Below are 20310 nucleotides of genomic sequence, written 5' to 3'. Positions count from 1 at the left end.
TAGGCCAGCCCTTTCTAGCCATTGGTAGGACTTCTTGATATCAGCCACTTCAGTCATCGACGGTGGTACTTCCCATGCAGGGATTGGAGGACAGATCCTCATGGGAGGACAACTCCCATGAGGATCTGTCCTCCAGCACTGCATCCTCTGCTCCCCATTGCCTGAGACATTCACTGAGCACACTGTCAGTTGGGGCCTTGAGCTTGATGTACTCATGCATTTTGGATGTTTCATCCTGGATAGTGGCTTCTCCTCGGCCTCCTTCCTTGTGGCTAGCATACAGTCTCAGGGTGCTGGATTTGGGATGGAACCTTCCATGCATAGTGAGGAGCTTTCGTGTTTTAACATCCGTGGTCTCTATCTCTTCCTTTAGCAATCTTATTATTTCTGCAGGGTATCTGAGCACTGGCAGTGCGTAGCTGCCAGTGGGTTTTATTCTTGCCATTGAGCTGGCTTCTCAGGACTTGCCTTACTTGTTGGAGGTAGTTGGATGTTGCAGCTTTCCTTGTTGCCTGTTCCAGGTCCCAGTGTCAGTACTGTAGGTCCCAGTGGTGTGGATCAGGGAGTCAATGTCATGCTCGCTCTTGGGGTATAGCTTAATGTCATCCATATAGAGGAGATGACTGATGGTGGCAACAAAAGCCTCTGTTGAAGTCAGAGACTTTGTTAAAGAACTGAATGTCCATCAAATTGCAAAAATAAGTTAATACTTTTAGATAATTTTGGCCATTATTTTTTAAATACAATGTCACCTATTTTTCCCATGCTTCCTTAATCACCATCTTTCTGATTTCCCAAAAAAGACAAACAACTAAATGCATTTTGGAAGCCTGACCTCGGCACACAAATTGTACCACAGATGTGGTTTTTGTTGCAGTCTAGCTAAGAACTAAAGTTAGGGCTTTCCTCTCTGTCTTCAGATCATCAGCTGGTGGTACAGTGTCCGGACTTCAGCCTCACACAGCAGTGCCAGTGGCCACACAGGACGCAGCAATGGGCAGTCAGAAGTGGCAGCTCACGCCTGTGCCAGTATGTGTGATGAGATGGTGGTTCTCTGGAGGTTGGCTGTCCTGGACCCATCCATGAGCCCCTGCAGGTCAGAAGTTTTACAGAATGTCAAAGTATTGGTCATTTTAAGATCAACTTCAGAATCAATTGAGGTTTTTCCTGGTGTCAAAAAAAAAGTTTAATACCAGTGCTTTTATTGATAGTCAATACTAGATTTCAGGAAAGTCCAATCTTGGTTTAACACGCTTTACTGGTCTGCATGATCAAATTGTTAAAATCTAGGTTTCTGGTTGCTTTTTAAATCTTTACTATCAGTAAAAAATGTTATATATTGGCATCTGTTTGCATTTAAACAATTTAGATTCTGTGTGTAATTTCATTTCGCACAGCCAAACGTAACTTAACATTACTTTTGGAACGTTAAACATGCACATTAACCAGTCTTCTCTGCCCCTAACAATTTTTCAAAAAATGCAATTTTTTTTCTTGAAACAAGATAAAGTTTGAAGCTCTGTTTGATCTACCTACATGCAATAAAAAAACAAGATTAAAAAAATGAGCAATTAGAGCTCTAATAAAATGAAAATAACTGATTAAAAAAAACTCCACAATTCTTATGTATTACTACAAAAGCATTATGCAGTGGAGGAAATAAGTATTTGATTGCTGCTTTTGTAGGTTTGCCCACTTAAAACGAAATGAACAGTTTTTCATCTTAATGGTAGCTCTGTTCGAACATTGAGAGAGAAAATCAAGTAATCAACTTAAAATAATTAATTAATTAAATTTTTAAATTACATCGAGTGGGGGAAAAAAGTATCCAATCCCATTTGCCAGATAGACTTAGTTTTTTTGTGGGAAAGGCCTTATTAGCAGCACAGAGGTCAAAGGTTTCTTGTAGTTGATAAGTAGGTTTCTGCACATTAGGAGGAATTTCTGTTTACTTTTCTTTGAAAATAAATCATTAAAATTTGGTGGCTGTTGCGTAGCAATTTTAAACTTCAGCGATGACCGGGCATCAGTCTGGTTAACAGGAAAATACGTCACAGTAAGGGTGGGGTCATCTTGACCCCATAAGATAGCACAAGGGTTAAGCTGGGGGTCTTTGCACTGCAAGATGTGAAGGTATTGGGGCTTAAAGTAGCGTAATTTCCTGGTTATAAGGCGCTTCTTTTGTCACACGCTTTCAGCCGCTTATTCAAGGATGCGGCTAGTTAATGCATTTTTTCTAACGGCCGCTAGGGGCGCTCGGGCAAACAGGGTCAGAGTGAGACAAAGGGAATGCAAGTTTGATTGTAAATTCCTGCTTTGAGAATGAAGAGCAGGAACAGATACTCACAGGAAAGCAGACACAAGCAGACAAACAGCATGGATGTCACTTCTGCTCTTAGACCCCTCAGTGATGGTGCAAAAAAAGAAACATCCATGCTCAGCCCTGTTTTGGCTGCATCCCCCAATCCTTTGCTGCTAGTAGACCCAACGTGCATGTGACCGCCATTGACGAAGCTTTCAAGTTAAAATCAATCAAGGAGGAGTGTGGAAAAAATCCCCCATCATCAATGGGTATGGATAAGCTGGTCTGCTGTGTGATGGAGAGGACAGCGCAAGTTCAGGAGAGAATTTACCTCAGAGTGACACTGACAACTACAACGAATGAGACACAGAGAGAGTGTGGTGAAGGATCTGACGCTATACCAATCCCACACTGAGGAGGAAGACTTCCATGGTTTCAGTGCACAGGAGGAAGTTGAAAAAAGCTCTTAGTGACTTTTAGGTTCACGTATTTTTAAACCAGCCCTGTTAACGCTGTGTTACGGTGTTTCACTGTTGTGGAAGAAAACTCCCGGCGCACGCGCTGCGCAGCACTTGCTTCTGCATAGAAGCGCGCGCCTATATGTTACTGCTGCTCTCTCTTAACCAGCTCTGTTACTACTGTTACTACCATATTGCTGCCGTGTTACTGCAGTGTCACAGGCACTGTTTGGAAGGAAAAGCTCAGGTATAATATTAAAACTTTGAAAACTCTTTTTGTGTGCCGTCTTTCTTTGTAAATATATCATGTGTTGAACCTTTCCTGCGATTACTTTTTTTCTTTCTTTCCTCTCTTCTTTCGGTTGTTCATTTCCCCGCTGGGACCCTCAGAGCCTCCAGAATGGGTTAACAAAGAATAATTCACCGTTATTCTGGGGGAAACCTTCTTTTCTTGCAGTTCTTTCACTCTGTAGAACAAACAAACACACACCCCCAACACACTTTCACTGGTCTTGCTCTCACTCGCTGCGTGTGCACTCTCCCCTCCTTCCGCTGCACGCACTCCCTCCTCCTTCTTACACATGCGCACGGTTTTGGCACATTCGCATCCTCAATCTACAAAACAGTGTGGCGACCCAGGGGTTAGCCCCGCCTTCAGCCCCTAAGACTCATGGGAAGTGGGGAATCGTGGGTGTAAAGTCCTTCACTATGACTGAGGTGGCTGTGAGCAGAAGTGACATCCATGCTGTTTGTGAGTGTGTTCAAATAAATAGACTATAATACTGGGAAGGAGAATATGCAATTAGCATGGACTTCTACCTCTCTGAGATTGTTGATGTGCAGAACGTATGCTACAACATGTTCAAACAATGTTTTTAAACGTGGGCGCATGCGCCCAATATACAGGTACAGGTACTTGTGCGTGTATAAAATAGTTAATCCTTTACAGCAGATGATGTCATCACTCCCTTAGCAAGCATGTGTCTGACACTCTATTGTCTGATAACCTCAGGTTACACAACAAAGTCTTTATTACAGTCTTTTCAATTTTTTCTTTATCACAGAACGACTGGGTACACCGGTACAGCCATCGATTTTTTTTTTTTTTTTTAGATGCACCATTGGAAAGATCCAGTCACACTTGTTACTAGAATGGTCACACTGTAGACCCCTTTATCTGAATTCTTTACAGTAAATTTCTTGATTCTCAATCTCTCACTGTTCAAATTACCATTGGGATTACACAATGTGATTTTTTTTTTTTTTAAGTGGGCAAGCCTACTAAATCAGCAAGGGATCATATACTTGTTTCCTCCACTGCACATTAAGAATGTCTTGACTTCAGACTGTACTTCACGTTTTCTTGCAGACGCTTGGAAATGGCCAATCAGCTGAAGCAATGGCACCTGAAGGTGATCGAAATCGTCAAACGAGGGCAACATCGCAAGTCTCTAGATAAACTGTTCCAGGGTTTCAAGCCCGCTGTAGAGTCTTGCTATTTTAACTGGGAGGTGGCATATCCACTTGAGAGTATTACCTACAGCAGCACAGAGAAAAAGAGTGCCAACTTCTGTTGGCCCAGGGCAGCACAGCTGCACAGAGGGGTCAAGACTACTGCATCAGCTGGGGGTGAGCTCTTTGAGTCTGTAGGGGGCAGCAGAGTTGAGGGTGCTGATGGAGGGGACTACAAAGAAAGAGGGGGTCACCTATCACAACAGGAGATGGCAGTGCGACCAAAGGAGACCATTCTCACCAAGAGGAAAGGTCTATCGCTAAGTGGAGGGGGAGGAATGCTTGTTCGACTCGGGGGAAATGTCTCACTGCCCCTGGAGGACAGTGGAGGAAAGTGCATGTATAAAGGTCCGTCGTCCTCTGGAGGGAAGCTGAAACTGGCACAGGGAGGTGGGAAGGGGACATCCACGGCAGCTGTTGGAGGAACTGGAGCACTGGGAGGAAGCAAGCACACCTGTTCTAAAAGGAGAACTAGCAGCGAGGACAGCTCTTTGGAGCCAGACCTTGCTGAGCTGAGCTTGGATGATGGCTGCAGTCTGGCTCTGGGGGCTGAGGCCAGCAACACCTTTGAGTTTTTGCCCCCTCCTTCAGAGATACTGCCCCCTCCAACCCCTTTGCTGGAAGACTCTCCTAAATGCAATGACAGCAATGCAGTCAGCAAAGGTTTTGAGGCCAGCCAAGTGGGCAGCTCTTCTTCAGAGCCTCCGTCACGCTTTATCCCCAAAGAGTCTGCAGCAACTGCTGTGGATGAGCTCAGCTCTCCTGCAAAAGAAGCAGAAAGGGAGCTGGAACTCATTCATCACAGAGAAGAGAATGTGGGCTTGGTTGGTAGCCACCAACCATCCACCTTCATAGCAAAAGCAAGTCCTGGTACTACTCAGACTTTGTCTGCACCACCAAGGGGCCAAAAGGAGGCAGCACCTGCTGAAAGGACTGCCAACCAAGGAGTTGACGATGGAGCTGTAGAGCAAGAAGCTGTAGCAGAAGATGACTATCAGGCTTACTTTCTAAGTACTGCATCGGAGGAAGGTGCTGAGAGACAGTTGGTTGATAGTCACCAGGAGGAGGAGCCAGATATCTTTGCAGGGATCAAACCGCTGGAGCAAGAGGGACAAATGGAGGTAAGAAAGGGAATGAGGCATCTGTGAGTACCGTATTTTCACGACCATGGGGCTCACTGGGTTAAAGGGTGCGGTCTCGGTTATGGGTAATTTTTCGGTATTTGACGCATATAAAAGGTGCACCAGGTGTTAAGGCGCGGGCACGTTAACACAACATACCGGTAAAACATGCATGCTAGTGTTGAACCTTTGCTGTTATGACGTTTCTGATCGTGGGGGAGGTCCTCTCTAGGGCCGACAGCGGATCTTCCTTCAGGGTTCACTTCCCCGTTTGGACCCTCAGAGCCTCCAGAGTGGGTTAATAATAGAACCAGTCTTTTTTTTTTTTATTACTGTTCTCCCTAACTGAGTAACACAAACTGAATGCACGCTCACGCACTCACTTGGCTGAGTGTCTGCCCCCTCCTTTTGCAAATGGGGAAATGTGTTGGAAATTACTACGGAGTTTTAGGGCCAGTTTACAAAAAAAACAAATTACGACTTTTAAGTCATAAATTTACGGAAAAAAAGACATACATTAACAACAAAAAACACCAAAGTTTTCCGTTTATCTGAGCCTAGCTTCAGCTTGAAGATGAAATATGTGGAGCCTTTTGGAAGCTTTATTTCCGGATAGGTTTGGGTGTAGAGGACCGCTGCAGCCTTTATTTTCCTTTTCATTCCCACACCCTGAAGTTCATTTGTCACCTTACTTCCTGAACCTGTCATCCGAACACCAATGCGGAAGTAAGTGTTACATACGCCCCCTTCTCCAGATGAAACAATCCGTTTCAACATAAAACAATAAAGATGAATGAAAATTGTCTGTTATGTTAGCATTAGAACATTGAAAAAGACGGAAGCATTACACAAACCTAAAGATCTGGTATTTGGTGGAGGAAGAAAGGATTGAAGTGGACAGCTGCAGGGATACCGACGACTTCATGAACAGCTGCAGAGATCCTGCAAGCCACCCATCAATAAATAAATCATTAATGAATCGTAAATCAAACAAATGAGCTTCCAAACATTTGAAACGTTATCAATAAACATTCGGCTCACCTGTTCCATTGAGTTTAGTCGGTCTGCTCTGCTGCTGCGCAGCGTTCAATTGCTGTTCTGTGAACTCACATCCACTTTAATCTCGTAAATTTACGAGTTTTTTTCTTGTAAATCTATGATTTAAAATCTCAGAATTTTACTTTTTTTTTCTTCTTTTTTTTGTTGGTGGCCCTAAAACTCAGTCGTAGGAAGAGACAAGTTAAATTACAAATACAAGAAGATACTATTCATTCTAACTCAGACAGCTCAAGGAAATCTTTAACACCTATTGTAGAGATCATCTCAAGTGAGTACACAAAGGTTTGGACTTTAAGTTAATTTCTGGATTACACCAGCAGTTATTTTAGTCCAACAGATGAGAACTGTCCTGTTGTAAGGTTACAAACTTACATTTCACACATGATCTTTGATTTAGTGCATAACCATTACTTCAGAGAAAAGTGGGGTTGGGGTAAACCTCAGTTTGTCCCTGGATGTGACTCTGATTTATTAATCTCCAAATTATTTTCTTTTTCTTGTAAAAATCACTGTCCTTTGAGTAAGTAGAGGAGAGTGGGGAGAGTGAGAGCGGGGATTGGGACAGTAGCGAATGAGTTTGAGTCAGTGGGATTCCCTGTTAAATTGTGACTTAAACTTGGTGGTGTGCAGGTGCTGTTTGCATGTGCTGAAGCCCTACATGCACATGGCTACAGTAACGAGGCTTGCCGGCTTGCTGTTGAGCTCGCCACAGACCTTCTAGCCAATCCCCCTGATCTAAAGGTGGAGCAGCCGCAGACCAAGGTAGCCTGAACACATCAACAGGATCTCCTTTCGAAACATTCCATCCGTGATTGCCTTTTTACAACTAGAGGTAATTTGCCTGATTGGTGGTTGCAGGGGAAGAAGAGCAAGGTGTCGACCAGCCGTCAGACGCAGGTAGCCACAAACACGCTTTCCAAAGCTGCCTTCCTGCTCACCGTCCTCAGTGAGAGAACGGAGCTCCACAACCTGGCCTTCAGCACTGGGATGTTCTCTCTGGAGCTGCAAAGACCACCAGCATCCACCAAGGCTCTGGAGGTCCATTCTGTTCTATCGTTATGCTTATTTCCACAAACCTAAATCGCAGCTGCTTAAAAATAGGATCGTATTTTTTTTTTCTTCAGGTCAAGCTGGCATACCAGGAGTCTGAGGTGGTGGCGTTGCTGAAAAAGATCCCTCTGGGTGTGGTGGAGATGTCTGCCATCCGGGGCCGGGCTGAGCAGCTGCGGGATGGGAACCTCTGCGATTACAGACCTGTGCTGCCTCTCATGCTGGCCAGTTTCATTTTTGATGTGCTCTGCACCCCAGGTGAGCTCTGCCTTGTGGTTTTTGCACTACTGCAGGGGAACCTTTCCTGCGATAACTTTTTTTCTCCCTTTCCAACCGTGGTCAGAAGCGTGGGGGACCAAAGGCGAATCCTCCTCCCGGGCTCCCTTCCCCGCTCGAACCCTTAGATTCTCCAGGATTCTCCAGAGCGGGTTAATAAAGAGTCAATAGCATTCATTCTGGGGGAAGCCTTCTTTTATTATTGTTCTCCTTCCTCCCTAACACACAACATGAATGCGCCCCCCCAATTCTCTATCTCGCTGCACACGCTCTCCTCTTCCTTACACACACACGCACACGCACACGCACACACACCCGCACACACACGCACGGCACCAGCACATTCACATTCCCATTCCACAATAGTGGGTACAGACGATCCTGGCTCCATTGCCTTCTTATAATGAGAAGATTGTAATTGTGCTGGCTCCTTTGTGAAAATAAATTTAATAATGCAAAAAGAGCTCCGCTGTTGACAACACTGTTGTTGACATCTGTTGTTAACGTTAGCTTCTTCTGCAAACAACGAGTGACGTCGTTCCCCGTTGAGTACTCTTCTGCGCATGCGGGTCACTTCTGGGTCATTTCACGGTCACACAGGATATCACAAAAATTCGCATTTAATTGGAAATGTGAACGGCCTTGCAAAAAAATCCGAGTTTTTCAAAAAAATCGGAATTGAGCATTAACCCCTGCAGTGTGAATGTAGCCTTAGATTATAGATCATTCATTCATTCATTCATTCATTCATTCATTCATTCATTCATTCATTCATTCATTCATTCATTCATTCATTCATTCATTCATTCATTCATTCATTCAACTTCTAAACCTGTTTTGTGCCAGCCACTCGTGGGCGACAGCAGGGGACATCCTGGACAGGTCGCCAGTCTGTTGCAGGGCCACAAATCAAACATCCAACCACACTCACACTTGGGGACGATTAAGAGTAACCATCCATCTATCCATCTCCATCCACCTTCCTTTGCTTATCCGGGACGCGGGAGCAGCAGTCTAAGCAAAAATGCCCATACTTCCCTCGCCCCGGCCACTTCCACCAGCTCTTCTGGGGTCAGCCCCGAGGCGTTCCCAGGCCAGCCGAGAGACGTAGACTCTCCAGTGTGTCCTGGCTCTTTCTCCGCCCAGTGGGACATGCCTGAAACACCTCCAGGAGTTATGCCCGAGCCACCTCAACTGGCTCCTTTCGGTGTGGAGGAGAAGAGACTCTACTCCTCAGGTGACCGAGCTTCTCACCCTGTCTCTAAGGGAGCGCCCAGCTACCCTATGGAGGAAGCTCATTTCAGCCGCTTGTATTCTGGACCTCGTTCTTTCAGTCAAGAAAGACCCAGAGTTCATGACCATAGGTGAATATTGGAACGAAGATTGACCGGTAAATTGAGAGCTTTGCTTCTTGGCTCAACTCTCTCTCCACCACAACGGACAGATACAGCGACCGCATAACTACGGACGCCGCTCCAATCCGTCTGTCAATCTCACGCACAGTCTTCCATCACTCATGAACAAGACGCCAAGATATTTAAACTCCTCCACCTGGAGCAAGGACACTCCACCCACCGAAAGATGGCAAACTACCTTTCTCCGGTCGAGAACAATGGCTTCAGATTTAGTGGTGCTGACCCACATCCCAGCCGCTTCACATTCGACCGCAAACTGCCCAAATGCACGCTGGAGGTCCTGACTCAATGAAGCCAACAGGACAACGTCATCTGCATAGAATAGAGAGGAAATCCTGTGGTCCCCAAACCAGACCCCCTCTGGCCCCTAGCTGCGCCCAGAAATTCTGTCTGTAAAAATGATGAACAGAACCGGTGGTAAAAAGTATCCCTGCCGGAGTCCAACATGCACCGGGAACAAGTCTGACTTACTGCCGGCTATGCGAACCAAGCTCTAGCTCTGGTCATGCAGAGACCGGACAGCCCTCAGTAAGGCTCCTCGGACCCCATACTTCCAGAGCACCCTCCACAGGAAACAACGGAGGACGCGGTCGAATGCCTTCTCCACAGAACTCCTACAAACCCTCCAGCCCCCTAAAGAGGGTGTAGAGCTGGTCCACTGTTCCACGCCAAGGACGGAAACCGCACTGTTATTCCTGGATCTGATGTTTGACTATCGAACGGACTTTCCTCCTTAACAGTACCCTTTCAGACTTTCCCAGGGAGGCTGAGGTGTGTGATTCCCCGGTAGTTGGAACACACCCTCCGGCCCCCCTTCTTAATAAAAACTACCACGCAATGCTGCAGACACGTGTCAGCCAAGACACCCCCACAGCATTCAGTGACTTAAGTTACTAAGGGTGGACTTCATCCACTCCCAGAGCCTTTCTAACTATGAGATCATTGACTCAGTGGCTTCAGCTTGGGTGATAGACAGCCTCACCCCAAAGTCCTTATTCTATACTTTAAAGAAGGCGTGTCAGTGGGATTGAGGAGATCCTCCAAGTATTCCTTCCACCGCCTGACAATGTCCCCAGTTGAAGTCAACAGCTCCCCACCTGCGCTGAAAACGGTGCCTGTAGAGAACTACTTTCCCCTCTGAGGTGCCCGATGGTTTACTAGAAAAAGAGTACCGGTAACCAGAGTATTTTAAATATTTCTTTTATATATAAAAAAAAACAGATTACTGCAGTGATCACCTTTAGTCTAATAATTACTTCAAACTGAATGCTTTATCAAAGGTTTATTTTAAGGTGTTAGGTTGTTTGCTTTTGAGCAGCAGTGTCTGTAAAATCAGTGTGTGATTTAATAGTTGATTTGATCAATTTTTTTAAAAAGAGAAGTGAGCTTTATCTTTTCTTTTATTAGTAAAATAAAATCGAATTTTCTGTCTTATTTAAAAAACCAACCCTCTGCATTGCTACTGTTACATTTATTTATTCAGAAGAAATTTGTCTACTGTCATTCAGAAGTCTGTTGTAAAACCGTGAGAGGAGAAAATCACTTTTTTTCCGGTTCCGGGTTACAGCACGGACGCGTGTGGCTTACGGCAGCTACACAACTTTTGTCATGTGCTTTATTGATACTTCAGGATTCTTAATTCTTTCTGATAAAAGCTAGGAACCGGATAATAAGTCATGTAATAAAATGGTTTCAGTATAACGGGGTGGAATTATATAAATTTGCTTCCTTCCACTCCCTTTCAAGCAATATTTATTACTATGTCCAAATATCCTAAGTTTGATTCGCCATTGTATGAATGTATAACTGATGATTGTATTGTTGTTTTGCATTATTCTTATTTGATTGCTTGAAATAAACCATTTCAAATCAAATCAAATCAAACGTGGGATAGATTGAGAGTTCTACTGAGTCTGGACCTCCTTGTCTGTCAGCTCATTTTGAAACTGCTTTCAATAGATGGTAGGTCAAATTAAGCTGATTTTCAGAGACTTGGTTGGCCATGTTCTGGGATGCTGTAAGACCAGAGGGTGTCCAAAGTCAGGTCTCGAGGGCTGGCCCTCTTGCTGGTTTTCCAGAAATCCTGCCTTAGCTGTTGTTGTTTACCTGGATCAGGTGTGTTTAGCCAACATGTAGTTCAACAGCAGATTGGTTGGAAAACATCTGGGACACTGCTTCTCGAGGCTTGTGATTGGACATCTGTGCTGTAGACCCTCACAGTTTTGACCCTTTCTGTGGTGAGGTGACTGAGTTGATCAGTATGAAATAGTGACAGTCTCAAAGATTAAATTCTTTGTTCTTGTTTGTATTCTTTGAACAGTTGTGTCACCGACGGGCTCCCGTCCACCAAGCCGCAATCGAAACAACGAAATGCCCGGAGATGAGGAGCTGGGCTTTGATGCTGCTGTTGCTGCTCTTGGTATGCTTTTGCTTTAAAAACAATTTATTACTACAAGACTGGGACGTAATTTACAAAGAAAGCAACGTTGACAATACATATATTAAATTTCTCAGATTATTTTAAATACTTTATAATAAAAATTGTCTAATTAAGCAGTACTATAAAAGAAACTTCAAGCAGTGGTTGTTGGTTTTTTTATATACCGTATTTTCACGACTATAAGGCGCACTTGAAAGTCTAAAATTTTCTCCAAACTGAAGGGGGCACCCTATGAGGCGGTACGCCTAATGTGTAGTTGTGCGGCGTAGAAGGCGGCGTGAGAAAGGGGGAGAGATGTATGGGTTGGCTGGACCGTCATTCTTAACGCAGTGGTGAGAGTGAAGCTGTCATTGAACTGCCTGTAATAGTAAGCTGTTTATGTCTCGCATATTTTACAACCCCTAAAAGATTCAGTAACTGGGGGTGAGCAGAGGAGTAATTTCTTCACCCTTGTTCAGACAGAGGTACTACCCATTTCTTTTGAACACACACAAAAACCGTGACAACATGAGTCTCACTTCTCTTCACAGCTCCCTAACTCATAGTATGGGAATCGACACTTCCCATGAGTCTAAGTGGTCATGGGTGGGTTCTCAGTTCCCCACAACATTGTTTACAAAATGGCTGAAGCCCTGTTTAAACTGCATTTATCAGCTACGTGGATTGATGGATTTTTAGATGCTGTTTTATGACTGTAAAAAAAATATAAAATAAATCAAAACTCAACTCAGATTTGCTCCTGCTGCATTTTTTAAACACACACTGAGTGTTTGTATGTGTGCTTAAGCAGTCTCTTCGCTAGCGCGTGTTTAGGAAGGAGGAAAGGAGACGTGTCAAAGACTGAAAAATCCCCCGTAACTGAGACCGAGCCCTATAACCTGGTGCGCCCTATGGTTGTGAAAATACGGTAACTTTTATTTTTCAATTTTTGTCTATCACTACACAACGAAACAGTACATAAAAAGAGACGTAAGCAAAAGCAAACGAGCAGAAAGGAAAACCAACCCCTTTAGCCCAATAATACCAAAAACATGAAAAGAAAAGAAAACAGCAGAAGAAAAGAGAAACCAGTTCCAGATAAGATGTGTCAGGTACATCAAAGGGTTTCCATCAGGATCCATTAGCAATGCAAAGAGAGTTTTAAGATAAAAGTGCAATAAAGTGTCTAAACAAAATATAGTTGAAGAAAGAAAAAAGAATACCCTTCTACACAATTGCTCTCATTATGATGGCAGAAATATTCACTTTAACATAGTCAAGGAATGGCCTCCAAGTGTTTTCAAAAATATCTGTTTTGTTTGTGAGACAAATCAGTTGTTCCAGACAAATGTATTCCATTAACGTCCTTTGCCATCCAGAAATTGAGGGGGTTTTGTGCCTAATCCAGTTCTGAAGAATGTTAATGTGTTATAGCCTTTTATGATACACATTGGTAATCTTGCAGTGGAGAAGGCCAAGAACCAGAGAAACTTGGTCAAACTCAAAGGTTTTTTCTGCATCTAGGGATATTACCAAACCATTGGAAGCTTGTTGATCAGAGTGGAATGATATTTTGTAGTCTTCTAAGTTTATTTAGAGACACTTTGGAGAGAACTTTGGAGTCAACATTTAACAGCGAAATTGGTCTATATGAGCCGCATTCCTCAGAAGGTCTACCTTTTTTTAGGATTAGGGAAATGTTGGCTTCTCTTAAAGAGGGGTGCAGAGTTCCACACTCAAAAGAGTGGTTGAACATATTTAACATTGGCTCTATGAGAAGGTTTTGAAATTCTTAATAAAACTCACTTCCAAGGCCATCATTGTCTGGAGCATTGCCTGTTTGGAGTTTATTAATAGTATGATGTAATTCAGGAAACGAGATTGGGGCATTTCATTTCAGTCTCGAATCCTGAGATATAGTTGGGAGATTGATTTCAGAAAAGAAAGCCTCCATTGGGATTTTGGTACAGGCAGTGGTTGTTAAAAGGCCTGCTAAATGCTTGTCAGAAAAATTAGCCTGTATAAGGAATTTAAAAAAAAATAAAACCAAGTAGGCAGAAGAAAAAGATAAGAAATACAAAAATAAGTTCATACTAATACTGAGAGATTGTAAGAAATACTATTAACATGATTCACTGAAAAATCTAAAGTATTTACATTGTCAAGAAGTGCAAAAACAAGACTTCTCCTGATTGTGATGGAATTGATATTCAAAAATATATAAAAACCGTAACTATGTTAATAATGGGGATGGGTATCGTTAAGGTTTTAACGGTACTACTACTTTAATTGATGCTGCTTATCGATCCGGTATTTTAACGATACTCTTATCGATACTTTTTGAGGACGAAAAATAAATAACAAAAAAGAATAAAGTGTTTTATTTCCTCATTATGTAACAACATTGTTTTTTTGACAAAACATTTTACTTTATACACGATAATGTTTCAATACAAACCTGGTATGTACATGGATGTGCTAAACCAGGGGTCTGAACCTGAACCTCTCAAAGAGCCATTTGGATCAGTTTTCCACTGAGATGAAAGCACAGGGAGCCGCAACACTAGATGTGTTAGAAAAAATGTTTTTGCAGAAATATCGCGATAGTTCATTTGTATTCATACTTGTATTGATTCATAATGCTTTCAGGATATTTATTTATTTTTATTATTCTTTATAAGCGTGATGTTTCCTTTGATCTTTTCCTTTGACCTGGGGTACCACAAGGTACAGTTCTGGGCAACAAAACAGTAGTCATATAATTGCCGTCAGGGCATTGAGCTGGTAAAAAACCTTTTTTAAATAAATTGTGCCTGTTCTTTAAAGGCGTTATAATAAGAGTCCTTAATAAAATCTTTATAAAACATTAACAAGCACGAGTAATGTGGTATTGAGCTGCTTATAAAGACATTTATTAGCATTTGTTAATCCTATTCACAAGCTATTTATAAATTGCTTGTTTGGGATTAATAAATGTATTAACAGTTTTCTTATTAACAGTTTATTGAGTGTTTTGCAGCCCCCCAATCTAAAGCGTGACCAAATATGGGGTGATCTTTACAAGCCATTATAAATTGCTTGTGGACAGTTGCTGCCCCTCGGAAAGTGCAGATTCTGAGTGCAAACATTTTGAAGGTTATTGAAATTTGTTTGGGTGGAAATGTTATAAGGCACTAAGGCACAATCTGTAAAAGACGGTACGTGTGTCTCTTCTTTCACATTGTTTTTGTGATGTGTTGAAGAGTTGTTATATGTTTGTGGCTTTGGTTAGTGTTATAAATGTCATTGTTCATATTCTGTACTGTGTGGTTCTTTGTGGCAAAACATAGCCCACACTTTAGGAGGCTGCAAAACACTCAAACTGTCAATGAAGGTTCTCGTTCATCCAGGTGGTGTAGTCTGGAGGTTGAGCTGGACTTAAAAAAAATACAAGTCCAGCTTGACATCCGAACTGTTGATATATATGTATTAATCCCATACAAGCAATTTATAATTTTTTTTAATAAACTTTATCGCACATTATGCCATTTTACTAGGATTCACTTTCAGGAATGCAATAAGAACAAAATTGCAAATATCAAATACACATATGTATAAAAAAACAAGAATAGAAATAAGCCAGGGTGTTAAACTCTGAGAAAATGTTGAATCTATCACATACAGACAAGGTTTTGATTGCTTTTTGCTTTTCAGGATTATGAATACTATTAATATATTGATTTACCTCAGAAAGAATACAATGAAACAGGGTTTTGGCCAAAATGAGTAAGAGATTTAAAAGTAAACCAGGTTCCTTTTTTATATTTTTTGATAAACGACATCTTTGATACAAGACATGTTTCCAGAATAAAACAACTAGAATCAATTTTATTATTAATGAAGTAACACATCTTCTACCAAAACACTTTAACTTTAGGACAAAACCAGAAGAGATGGAGGACTGTTTCAGGGGAATTGTAGCAAAAACTACACTGTGTATCAATGTTTAATATAAATCTATTTGTCACGCTTTAGATTGGGGGGGCTGCAAAACGCTCAATAAGAAAATAATAAGATAATAAGAAAACTGTTAATATGTTTATTAATCCCATCAGGCAATTTATAAATGGCTTGTTAATAGGATTAACCAATGCTAATGTCTTTATAAGCAGCTTAATACCACATTACTCATGCTTTTTAATGTCCTATAAGTAGTTTATTAGGGAATATGTTAATGTATTTATAAACAGCTTATTTACACATGTAAGTCAGTTGTAAGACATTTACAAATGCTATTTAATGTACTCATAAACGGCTCACTAAAACATTACTAGTGCTTGTTAATATTTAAAAAATTGTTTATTAAGGACTCTTATTATAAAGCGTTACCCTTTTTAAAAATTAAATGTCAAATACCATTTTCTTTATCATTTAAAGTGACGGAATGAGCTGTGTTGAAGAAGAAAAAGAAATTGGCGGATGGATTTTTCATTTTATTTTTTCGTCAACAAACGAAAAAGCATTTTGAGTATTGACTTTCATTTTGAAATATGGTACAGAAATGTTTCCATGAATTTTTCCACTATAATCTTCAAATAAATTCTTTACAAATCAGACAATGTGATTTTCTGGCTTTTGTTTTTCTCATTTTGTCTCTCATAGTTGAGGTGTACCTATGAAAAAAATCACAGACCTCTGTCATCTTTTTAAGTGGAAGAACTTTTAAAACTGCTGGCTAACTAAATACTTATTTGCACCACTTTACAGTAAATTACTCAATAGACAATAGTCATGTGGTCACATTTTGTTGATGTCTGAGCCCCATGATGGTTATAATGAATTCTTGAGTATTCATTTATTTATTATGATGTAATAATGACATGCCGCTTGATAAATCTTTAGACTTAATAGACAGTAGACATTGTGTGGATTTTTGTTTTTGTTTTGTGTTCTTGTTGTCATAGTTGAATCAGTATAAGGGACAGACTCTGACAGACAGACTGTTCTGTTAGACTCTTTTGAATAATTGACTGTAGTTATCAGTGAGTGTATACATTTATCTGTTATGGTTTTTCTATGTTTAAAATAACTAAGCTTTTCTTGAGCCCAATGGGTTTCTCCATCTGTGTGGCTTTGAATATAGCCTTGTTGTTTGTAGGCATGAAGACCACAGTCAGTGAGGCGGAACACCCCCTCCTCTGTGAGGGAACCCGGCGTGTAAAGGGTGACCTGGCACTTGCTCTCATGATCACGTACAAGGACGACCAGAGCAAGCTAAAGAAGGTGAGGCTCCTCCATGCTCAAAGGGCCTATAACATGCAAAATCAATTTTTGACCCTTTAATTGTATTATAATGTTCATTCCTCACAAAAAGAAACCCCAAAGTGGCATTTGAATCCGTTCTCACATTTTTAAGTATTCCTCTAAAAACTGTTGCTCTAAGCAGCAGCCCCTCCCAATCAAGGAAAACGAGTGGGTTCTCAGGAGCTGACGTAGACTCTTTTCAGAAGAGGCTGTTCTGCCAAGGCTAACACAAATACCCATGTTCTCCGCGGAGCGAGTGCTGTTAGTCCAAAATGCTTTCCTTTTATATGTACAATATGCACATCCATCTTTTAAAAAGTTTGGATATTGTTAGTTTGCGTGGGCGAGATGCAGACACGCTGCCGATGCCGACTCCAGGCTGATGTCATGAAATGGGCGGCACCCACACGCAGGGAAAGGCAGAGCCTCAGGGATCAAGTTCTCTTACTTCCAGGTTGGAAAAGAACTTTAATTTAAATGATCCCTCTTTTGTGTGCCAAAGGTAAAGTATTATCATAGACATGGATATTGTTTACAATAAAAGGCTTAAGTATAGGCATTGTATAAGCCCTTTAACACCTCGTTCCTCAGGTTCTGATTCTGAGCCAGTGTTGGGGATTGGGTTTAGAAAAACAAGCCGGTTTATTAAAATAGCAGCTTTTGTACACATAGATAATGTAAAATCTTTTGCACTTAAGACATTGTTTAATGAACCTGTAAGAATGCAGTTTTGTAAATAAAGCTTTTGTAGCTGACATGAAAAAGGTATTGCTATTAAATCCCCCGTTATAGTGGGTTTCACCTTTTGCAGCTTCAGTTTCATAGTTATTTTTTCAATTCATTTATTTTAAAAACAAAACAAATGGGAAATGGCGTATACTTAAATAGCACTTTACTGCCTTCTTAGAAGGCCCCAAAGCGCTTTACAGTCACAGTTCCATTCACCCCTGCACATTTGGGATGCAATGGATCACAAAACTCAGTTTAGATCTTGTTGTGGTTTTAGAGTTGTGATTCAGATAATTTTAAATTAATTATAAAAGTGTACTATTTATTTGTTGAGAAGCTTCAAAATGTATATATTTAGTAAAACATTTATAAACAACACACACACACATCACTTCAAAAATTTGCTCATTGAGGTCTATTCATAAAAGTGTGTTTTATAAACACTAATGACATGTCTGACTTCAAGTTATTCCTATATAAACATAAAAGAATGTATGATGCCAATATAAACAAAGGTGCATTCTAGTGCATTGCATGTTTAAAAATATCAAAAGTATGCCATAAAATGAAAAAGTAAGACAAGAAAGCCATTCTGGAATATAAAACTTATAATTCTTTGTCACTTTGTCCCCTGCTGCAATAAAAACCCCTCTAACTGTACAGACTAGGGCTGCACGATATAAAGAAAACTAGCGATATGCGATATTAGTAATTAATATTGCGATAACGATGTAATTTGCGGTATATAAACAATTAGCAAAACAACCCAATATATTTTTCCCATTCCATTACAACAGCTTAAAAATTATACTACAAATGACCCTTGTTGACATACAACATAATAGGGCGCCATCCGATTAGTTAACGTGAAGGGGTCCATCTGATTGGTCAAATGCAGAAAGGGATTCTTTCAATCCATTAAACACTTCAAGCTGCCATAAAATTGTTTGGCCACATCTAAGGTAACCATTTATTGCAAATTTGCTGTCTTTCGCGATATGCATATTGCACAGCTTGATATTGCGATAACGATAAATTTGCGGTATATTGTGCAGGCCTAGTACAGACCATTGAATGTATGAGAACTGGACTGAGCGAGTGTGACATCACCAATAGAAAATGCTTTGCTTTGGTCTAAATCAGGGGTGTCAAACTCATTTTGGTTTGGGGGCCGCATTCAAGGCGTCTGATCCCAAGTGGGCCTGACCAGTAACATAAAAGCAAAAAACAGTTTTTTATTTTTTGTTTTTTGTTTTTTACTCGATAGCCTAATCACTTAATTATTACATATTCATTCACAGAGGCCAATGGATGTACAATGAAATGCATTTCACTTAAAAAAAATTGGTTTATTTAATTTTATTTAGACTGAATATTTTACATCTGACACTGAATCAATCCTTATAATAAACTCAAGAGGGTCCACGGAAAAAAATGTAACATCTGCCTAAAATGTAAACGTGCAAATCAGTGAATAATTAAACTAAATTAAACTTGCAAACATTTGTGAACATAAGAATTTGGAGTTAACCTCCTTTCTCTCCTCAAACTTCAGCCAGCCATCAATATCAGGATTCAGATCCTGTGCAGAAACATATTTACTGTCATTCAAGTGTGCAAAACACAATGAAATGTCCAAGAATCTTTTCCTGGTTTCCAGCTGAATTTTGTGGCAACACCTGCCTACTTCCTGACCTTTGATGGGCGCCATCGGTGACCAGACTGACATCACGTGACCAGTTCACTCCAACATAGTCCGGCACTGTAACAAGAGAGCTGACTATGTCATCAGTTGTTGTGTCCATCAACTCAAGAAACTCCGCTGTCACGTCTCTTCAACACCTCTCAGGGCTCCAGACTAACTTTTTTCACTAGGAGCACAGTGGCCCCCAACTGAAAATTTTAGGGCACAACCAGAAAATTTAGGGGCGCATACCGTAAATCAACATGCTAACCAAATCTACTAATTTCCTCTGTATTACTAATAAATACTTTAATAATAGATGCAGAAATTACAATGTGCTGTTTCTAATTCAGTGTCACATTTTATTCTGCACTTTTAAAGATGCAACAACAAGGTAAACTGACAGCACCATCACTGTCATGACAGTACAAATAGTAAAGAAAACGGATGGAAATTTATCTTGGTGACACCAAATAGGTGCAGCCAAGACGCACAATAAGCGTGTTTGAGATCACCCAGGTGAACTCAATGCTGAGCAGATCACCTGGTGTGTGACATATATTTTTGTTTTTGCTCCAACATCACCTGTCAATCGTCACAAAAATATTGCGAGAAAGGGGTGGGAGCAAGGGGCAAACCTACCCGGACACAGCTGGAAACTGAACTGACTGAAATCTGCCCTACAGACTACAAAACAATGCATTATGGGACATGTGTCCTGATGGTTTTTGTAGTTGAGTGATTAATTAAAATAATTTAAAATACCAATTGATTAAAAAAATCTACAAACATTACAAAACATTAAAATAATCATAAAATATATAATAACACAGATCACACTAAGGGGGAGAAGAATATTAAAACTATATTGAATGTTAAGGACAACTCCAACTTCCTGTTGTCCATCAGTCTTGCTGCAGATTCGCCTTCATCTCACAGCCCCCCCCCCCCCCCCCCCCCCCCCCCCGCGGCCTGCTCGAGCGTGTTTAAAGTTCAAGCCCC

At 41.1% G+C, this 20310-nt stretch overlaps 1 protein-coding gene across 5 annotated transcripts in view; it reads left to right on the top strand.

The window, feature by feature from the left end:
- Positions 1 to 20310, top strand: part of zswim8 (zinc finger, SWIM-type containing 8) — a 55260-nt gene that overhangs the window by 17358 nt on the left and 17592 nt on the right. For all 5 annotated transcript variants that reach the window (XM_011492569.4, XM_011492568.4, XM_078931630.1 and 2 more), the window contains exons 9-15: positions 921 to 1096; positions 4130 to 5393; positions 7083 to 7214; positions 7311 to 7490; positions 7577 to 7760; positions 11514 to 11612; positions 16750 to 16874. In XM_011492569.4, the coding sequence (XP_011490871.1) occupies positions 921 to 1096; positions 4130 to 5393; positions 7083 to 7214; positions 7311 to 7490; positions 7577 to 7760; positions 11514 to 11612; positions 16750 to 16874 (2160 nt within the window). The remainder of the gene's footprint in view (positions 1 to 920; positions 1097 to 4129; positions 5394 to 7082; positions 7215 to 7310; positions 7491 to 7576; positions 7761 to 11513; positions 11613 to 16749; positions 16875 to 20310) is intronic.

Source organism: Oryzias latipes, chromosome 15 (genome assembly GCF_053564925.1).
Source record: "Oryzias latipes strain Hd-rR chromosome 15, Olatipes_Hd-rR_3.1".
In the NCBI taxonomy this organism is placed as follows: domain Eukaryota; kingdom Metazoa; phylum Chordata; class Actinopteri; order Beloniformes; family Adrianichthyidae; genus Oryzias; species Oryzias latipes.
The sequence above is the reverse complement of the archived record's forward strand: the minus strand, read 5'-3'. Positions and strand labels throughout refer to the sequence as shown.